The 7,439-nt window shown below is 66.6% G+C and overlaps 1 protein-coding gene across 1 annotated transcript; it reads right to left on the bottom strand.

Moving 5' to 3' along the window:
• Positions 1-253: 253 nt before the first annotated feature.
• NPTX1 (neuronal pentraxin I) lies at positions 254-5,926 on the bottom strand. The gene is made up of 5 exons (XM_012642746.1): positions 5,330-5,926; positions 4,844-5,051; positions 2,731-2,975; positions 1,352-1,531; positions 254-777 (listed from the first exon to the last, which is right to left on the bottom strand). The coding sequence occupies exons 1-5, from the start codon at positions 5,771-5,773 to the stop codon at positions 556-558; spliced, it is 1,299 nt and encodes a 432-aa protein (XP_012498200.1). The 5' UTR covers positions 5,774-5,926; the 3' UTR covers positions 254-555.
• Between the last annotated feature and the right edge of the window lie 1,513 nt (positions 5,927-7,439).

Raw genomic sequence — 7,439 nt, 5'->3', positions numbered from 1 at the left:
CCACTAAAAGACATTTATTGTATCAATATAGAGATATGTCGCTCAGAAAAAGGGTTGCAAATGAAGACAAACGCTTGCGCCAACCCCAAGGCACGCGGGAGCTAACCAGGTTGGCGTAGACAGATTTTTGACCCATCGTGAGATCTCCTAAAGCCACAAAGAAGGAAGGAATCGAAATCCTTCTTCCTAAAAGAAAAAGCCTCCCCGGCCGCCCTCGCACGCACACACGCGGACACACAGACACACACGCACCCTCACCTACTTCTGCGTCGTTCGAGATGTCGCTGCCGCCTGATCTAGCTGCGAATGGGGCACGCCTGAGAGACAGTCCGGGCTCCTAGAGAGAAGTGGGTGTCCTCGGGGACAGAGGGGAGCCGGGCTGCGTCAGGTGCACGAGGAGGACAGAACCAGGCTGTGTGCGTGTGCGTGTGCAGGGGTGTGTGCAGGGGCGACGGCCTCGGCTCATTCCTGGGGGAAGGGAGGGAAGAGACGGACGGGTCATCACTGCACAAGCAGGGGCGGCGGCGTGGGGGCCTCGGCCCTGGCCTGAAGCCATCAGTTGATCTGGCGACAGGCCTCGAATGTCCACTTGGTGGCTCCGCCGAAGATCTCGATGTGGGACTCGGCCCAGGCGATGACGTTGCCAGAGAGGGCCTTGGAGCTGCAGGTGGCCAGGTTGTACACCTCTCCTGCCGTCAGCTTGCGGTCCCAGATGTTGAAATGGGCCAGCTCGCCCACAAACGCTTGGGTGGCATCAAACCCGCCACCCAGAGTGTCCTTCAGAGAAAAGCAGAGAGTGAGGGTGGAGGGGCTGTGGAGGGACCTGGGGGCCCAACTGGGGGCCCCTCCCTAGGGGGAGTCTGGGGGTCCCAGCTCCGCATCCAGCCCTCCCCTGAAGAAGCCCAGGGAAGGGGACGGAGCTGACCGCCTCTGCCCGGGAATCTTGTCCTGCAGCACCTGGGCCCTGCCACTCCTGCAGCCGGCCCGTGGTCAGCGCGTGAGGGCTCTGCAGGGGCCATGGCCACACGGCAACAGGGGCTGGGCCCTACCCAGGGGCACTCATTGCCAGCCTGGATGCTCTGTCCCTCCACCTCCCTCCCAGGTGCCCAAGAACCACTTTACAGGCACTAAATTATTCATCGCTAAAAGCAGGATTGGCCTTCCTAGCTCCTGAGAGCATGGAAAGGAAGCTCACTCCTGCTTGAACTTCCTGAGCAAGCCGGCCCAGGACAGGAGTCTGCCCAAGCTGCTGCGTAACCTGCTCCCCGGCTACTACGCCTGGGAAACCACTTCCGCCGCCCTCCTCGCTCCGCGCTCCCCTCCCGCTCCGGCCCGCGGGCAGCGCCAGTACCTGCTCCTGGCCCAGCACCAGCACGCCCTGGGGCTTGATGGGGTGATAGGGCGCCAGGTTCTCCCCGCTGCCGCCCTGGGTGCCATCCTGGTAGGCCTCCCAGACCCCGTCCCGGGTGGTCCAGGTGATGCAGATGTGGTGCCACTTGCCATCGTTGATGACAAAGGGCAGCTTGGCCACCTGGGAGAGAGAAGCCACACCAGGCCATGGGTGCAAGTACGACGGGGATCACGGTCTCTGCTGCCGCAGTGGTTATTCTTCTGTCTCCACGTTGCAGATAAACACCCAGAACCGCTACCGAATTCTCGTAGCGCCTCCCTCCAGCCCGTCCACAGGCGGGCCGTGGAATCCCGTAGCGAACGCAGTGCTTTGCCAAGAGGGCCACGAAGGTCAAAGGTCGATCTGGGTACAGATCTCCTCCCTCCCTCGCCCTCCTCCCTCGCTGCTAGTCTACAAGGCAAGGCCCCGGGTGAAGAGAGTGTCCCGACTCTGAGCCCACCCCCTCCCCACCTTCCGGATGACACGCACGGGGTCTCCTAGCTGGCCTCCCCTCTCTCGTCCAACACCCGTGTCTAGTGCCTAGGGCCGCTAGCTCTACAGCGTGGCAGGCCTTTGCAGAGGACCTGAGAGATGCCTTTAAATCGCCCAGGGCCTTTTAAAGCTCAGACTGGCCCCTGGCCTGGAATTTCACTCCTCTTCCATCCAGGCAGGAAGGACACAGCTGCAGAGAGTGAGGAAAGAACCCTCACACCTCCTCCACTTGGGAAACGGGGCCCAGGGAGGCACAACCCTCTCTGGGACATGCTGTCAGGAACCAGGGCTTTAGCCGGGTGCTCCCGCCGCTGGCGTGGCAAGGAGGGCGTCTGAGAGCCGGCAGCCGATTCTGGAGAAGAGTTCATTAGAGGGAGGAGCTGCCCAGAGCTGCCTCTGCCAAGGCTCACATGACCCTGGCCGCCTCCTGCGACGTGGGGGGCTGAGTGCGATAGATCTGGACTCGGGAAAGATCCCTAGGGGCACCTTTGCCACCCTCGTGGAGCTATGGGCCCCAACACTGGGGGAGCAGAGCCGGTGCCAGGCCAGCTGGCAGAGGAGGCGTCGGGCTCACAGCAGTGGGATGGGCTGGATTGGCACCACGATCATTCTCTGCCATCTCCAGCCCCCACCCCAGGAGGCCCCCCCCAGGTCTAGGAAGGTTCCAGTTCTCTGTGGTCTCTGAGCATCTGCACCCTGTACCCCTCAGTCCTGCCTGGCAAATGCTTCTCTTGGGGCCCCAGCAGCGTGTGAGGCCCCCGCAGCCCTGTGCGGGCACACGGCGCACACCGGGGCCCTGGGGGCCTGGCCCTGCCAGCCCGCGAGCCCGGGCCGGGCGGGGGCTCTACCTTGTCGTTGATGAGGATCTCCATGGGGTTGTTGCCCCACTCGATGAGGACCAGCTCATTGGCCTGGCCGGGCACGGCGTAGGAGAAGGGCGTGCCCACCCCCGGCGCCGCGCTGGACTTGAGCCACATGCACACGGTGAAGGCGTACATCTCCGGCAGGCTCTTCTTCACCTTGGCGTACATGTAGTTGGTCCGCAGCGGGAACGTGAGCTGGAACTTGTCTCCGGGGCGGTTGTCCTTCTGACCTGAGGAGGACAGGACACATCCTGACGTCTGCACCTTGACAAAGTGCTCATTGGTGTCTCAGCGGCCGTCATCCCTGCCAAGCCCTGTGACTCGGACCAGGCAGGCTCTGGTCTCCATCCTGTGGATGCAGAGGGGGTGGCTTCCCAGGTCAAGTGCTTTGCCCCAGGGCACGGGGCCAGCCGGGGAAAGCGGTGACCCCAGGTCTCTGCGCTCCGGGCCTGGCTGGCTCTCACTCCCACACGGTGCTGTCCCTGGGGACTGGTGGCAGGCTGTGGGCACCCACACCTGCGCTGCGTGGTGGGCGTGGGGAGAATGGGCATCGTCAACCAACCGAGAAGGTGTGGCCACGGAGGAAGGAGGAATGAGGCCAGCTCCCCTCAGGGGCCGCCCTGATTCCAGGAGGTGACAGAGCTCAGAGCCCCTCATCCCGGACTCTTCTCTCAGACCCTCACCCAAGACAACCCCTTGGAGGCTGAGGCGCCCTGCAGCCCCATCACTCATCCGACTCCTGAGGACTCGGCCGTTTCCAGAACCCCATTCACCCCTCAGGAGGAAGAGTCGGCCCCTCCCCACTGGCATTCTCGGAGCAGGAGCTCCCAAAGGTGACTGCTTTGGCGACGAGGCCACGGTCTCAGGTGAGCTTCCTGAAAACTCAGGCCCTGGCTGGGTAGCCTTCTCCTTACACAGCCACCAGCTTCCCCACTGCTGGCCAGTGTCTCCAGGGTAAGACCCCCCCAACCCACGGCATGGTGTGATGCACTCCAGGCGAACGTTCCAGTCCGGCGATGGGCACTGCTACCAGGCCCAGAGCCCAGGAACACAAGCACACGCCCAGGCCAGATTCCGGGCGTGCACCTGTGGTCCTGCCAGAGCGCTCAGGAAGAAACCAGTTCCCCAGGCCAAGAATTATTTCTAGAAGGCATCCTGCTGGGCCAGCACCCCTCCCCCTCTAAGCCAGTTGTCGGGGAGCAGAGCAGGCTGGCCCCCCCGGTGCAGCACCCCTGCACTGCCCCCACTGATTCAGGACTGCGAGGGGGGAGATCCGGCCCCTGGCCTCTCTCCAGGGTGTTGTTCATCCCCCCATCTCCCCTTCCTCCCTCCTCCTCCCTCCTGAGGTCCCTCCTTCCCCTGATCTGTTTTTCAGTTACATAATGCGCCTTAAGATGGCACTGTTTAAATCTGTCCGGCACATTTTGCGGTCTGAGCAGGGTCACGTGGCCCTGCCCCAACAGGGCGCCCCCTCCCCCTTTTACAACCTTGTTTGATTTCTGCTGGAGTTCACCCATGTGCCCAGGGTGAGAGCCCTGCCCGGCCTGCGCTGGCATCTGGGGAACCTCGGGGGCAGAAAGATGCCCCTTAGGTCACTCAGAAGTGAAAACCTCAGGGAGGGACTTCAGGGAGGGGCTGGGGGGTGTTGGGGGTAAACCTGGAGATCCTAAGAGGATGCCAGGGCACCAGGGACCTGGTAAAGAATGTGCTCAGTAGCCCAACTGGACCCGGGGCCCAGAGGACCCAGCCCCAGCCAGCACCCAGCTGTCTGCTGGGGTGGGGACCGGCCAGAGAGAGGCTTTCTCCGCCAGAGAGGGGATGGAAGGGCCGGCCACAGATACCGGGCAAAGTTACTGAAGATTAAACAAATCAGACTTGAAAAACCCAGTGAGTGTGTAAGTGTGTCTTGATGTGGGGACCTGCCGGCCCTTTCTCCTCTCTGCCTCCCCTTCCCGCGAAGTCCCGCTGGGGGCCCAGCCTTGGAAGAACACAAGCTGGGAGCCCAGACCTGGGGAGGGGTGTGGGGACCAGGCAGGGCTGCAGGGGTGCAGGAGGGAGCCGGGAGGGAGGTGGGCGCAGTCCCCTGGGCGCCCGTTACCTTTCTCCAGCTCGCTGATGCGCTGATGCAGCGAGGTCAGGGCGCTCTCGATCCTGACCCGCTCCTCCGTGTCGTTCCGGGGGCCCCCCTTGCCCTCCTCCAGGGTGTTGACCCGAGACAGCACCTGGCGCTCCAGGTCATCGATCTTGCTCTGCAGCAGATCCTTGAGGCTGTTGGTCTGGCTGGAGGAATTGAGCCGGCTGTACTGCTGCGGGGGTGCAAGGGCGGGGGAAACCACACCGTTATGCGAAGAGCGGGGACCCTGCGGGAGGCCCGTGGCGCGGTCCCCTCGGGGCGACTGCGGGGGCGGCCTGGCGCGGGGAGCCGGGGCTAGTGGCCGCCCGAGGGGCCCCGCAGGCTGGGGAGGCGCCGGCCGGGCGGCAGCCCGCTGCCGGGTGGGGGTGGGGGGTGCCAGGCCAGGTCGGGAACGCGGCGGGGGAGGGCAGGGGGGCGCGAGAGCCGGGGGGAACCGTGGCGCGCGCGGACCTCGAGGTTCTCCAGGCGGGTTTTGAGCGATTGCAAAGTTTGCCCGAGTTGGCTGAGCGTCTCGGCGGCCGGTGTCCGGGACAGGTCGCCCATCGTGTTCTTGCCCGAGCCGGGCTGCTTGCGGCCGCCTCCCGTCCTGGCCTCGCCGGCGCCCGTGTCCAGCGTGCTCTGGCTCTCGCAGCGGCCCAGCTTGGTGGTCAGCTCGCGGATGGTCTCCTTCTGGCTCAGGATGGTCTCCTTCTGCTGCAGCACGGTCTCGCGGAGCTGCAGCACGTTGCTCCGGAGCTCCTCGGCGCCGCCGGCGGCCACGGACGCGGCGCACATGTCGGCGTCCACGGGCACCGAGGTGCAGATGAAGCGCGTCGGCCCGAAATCCTGGGCCCCGCCGCCCAGGAGGCAGAGGGCGAGCAGCGCACAGGTGCGCGCGACGCGGCCGGCCGGCATGGCTGCGGGCACCGGGCGCTCCGGGCCGGCTCGGCGCGGCTGGGGCTCGGCTCCGGCGGGGACCGGCTCTGCTGTCGCTCGGCGGGCGGCCCGCGCTCTGGGCGCCGCGCTGCGCGGTGCTCTCGGCCGCGCTCTCGGGCCCCCACTGCTGCCTGCGCTGCGGAGCCCGAGCCTTTTATGCCGCCGCGGGAGGGGCCTCGCGCCGCCGACGTCAGCGGGGGAGGAATCCCGCTTTAATTGTCTGCGGCTCGGCCGGCCGCGGCGCGGCGGGGGTCGCACCGGGGCGCGACAGGGGCTGCCTCGGCCGCCTGCGCAGCCCCTCCTCCTCCTCCCCCCGGCCCGCCCCCGCCTGGGCCCGCGCTGCTTCCCCGAAGGCTCCGAGAGCCCAGGGGGAAGGAGGAGGTCGGGCCAGGCCCCCGACCGGAGGATGGGCCACCTGCGTGGCCTCCCCCGATCTCCGACGGGGCTCCGGCGGTGGGAGACCACGGCGGGCCTGGGAGGCAGAATTCGGTCGGCTTGCCTGGCCGCGCCGAGCACCCTCGGGGACTCAACTGTCCACGCCTTCGCGCCCGGCGGTCAGCTCCGCGGAGCGGGGCCTCGCGCCGCGCTAAGTCCGGAGAGGGGGTCAGTGGGCCGCTGCACGTTTCTTAGATGTGCTTGCGTTGAAAAGCCACTGAACACCCCGGGTCTGGGGGGGTCTTGTGGGGACCTCCCACAATCTGGCTCTAGACTCGCCTGCGCTTCCCTCCCCCAGCCCCCCTGCTTCGTGGACCTGGCAACGTCGGGGGTGGGGGGGGTGGCAGGAGGCACTTCTCGGAGGCCGCGCTGGCGGATGGAGCCTTTCCTGCCAGCGGAGCCGACCGATTCCGGGCAGACGGCGTCGCCGGGCTGGTCGCTCACTGCAGCCTCGGGGAGGCGCGGAGCCAGCGGCGCCTCGGCAGGGGCCCGCGGGGGGAGCCGTCCGCGCCCCAGCACCTTCTCCTGGCACAGGCGCGGGCGCGCGTCTGGGTGTCCCCGAGTGTGTCAGCCTGTGCACGGTGGCTTTTCCTTTCCCTGTGCGCGCGGCTTGTCCCACTTCTCTGCCTGAAAGCCGGCGGGAGGGGTCCCAGAGGTGGACGGGGGCGTCGCTCCCGGAAGGCTCCGCACGTTGGCACTTTACTCACGGACGCGGCCCAGACACCCACGCGCTCGCGCCTTTTTTCCGGACAGCGGCGCCGCCGGGCTCGCCTCTCCGGATTCCCGCCTGGGCTCCCGCCCGTTCGCGGCTTCCGAACAGGGCCCCAGCGGCGTCCCCAAAAGCGCCCGGGGAAATCTCTTCGTCCAAACCCCCATTGCACAGAGAAGGAAACTGAGGGCCGAGACTCCCGAGGTCGGTCTGGAGCCCTGGCCCGGCGGACACCTCCCCGCGCCCCCATTCCCCACCCGCCGCTTCATTCCGCAGCCTCTCTCTGCGCGGCGATGGCCCCGAGCCCCCAGCCCAGAGGGAGCCCCAGGCAGCTCCTGCGTGCGGGGACTGGGCAGCCGTCCGCGGGTGGAGCACAAGCCGGCTCACTTGAGACCTTTTTGGAAAACCACGGCCTCCTCCCACCCCCAGCCCCGGGGCTCCCCGCCTGTGCTTGGCGTCTCAGCCTTTAGGCCTCCCTGAGCCCCGGGCTGCGAGCCCGCC

The sequence above is a fragment of the Propithecus coquereli genome, unplaced genomic scaffold (assembly GCF_000956105.1).
Source record: "Propithecus coquereli isolate 6110/MARCELLA unplaced genomic scaffold, Pcoq_1.0 Scaffold1857, whole genome shotgun sequence".
Lineage (NCBI taxonomy): Eukaryota > Metazoa > Chordata > Mammalia > Primates > Indriidae > Propithecus > Propithecus coquereli.
This window is presented reverse-complemented; position numbering and strand designations above follow the sequence as displayed.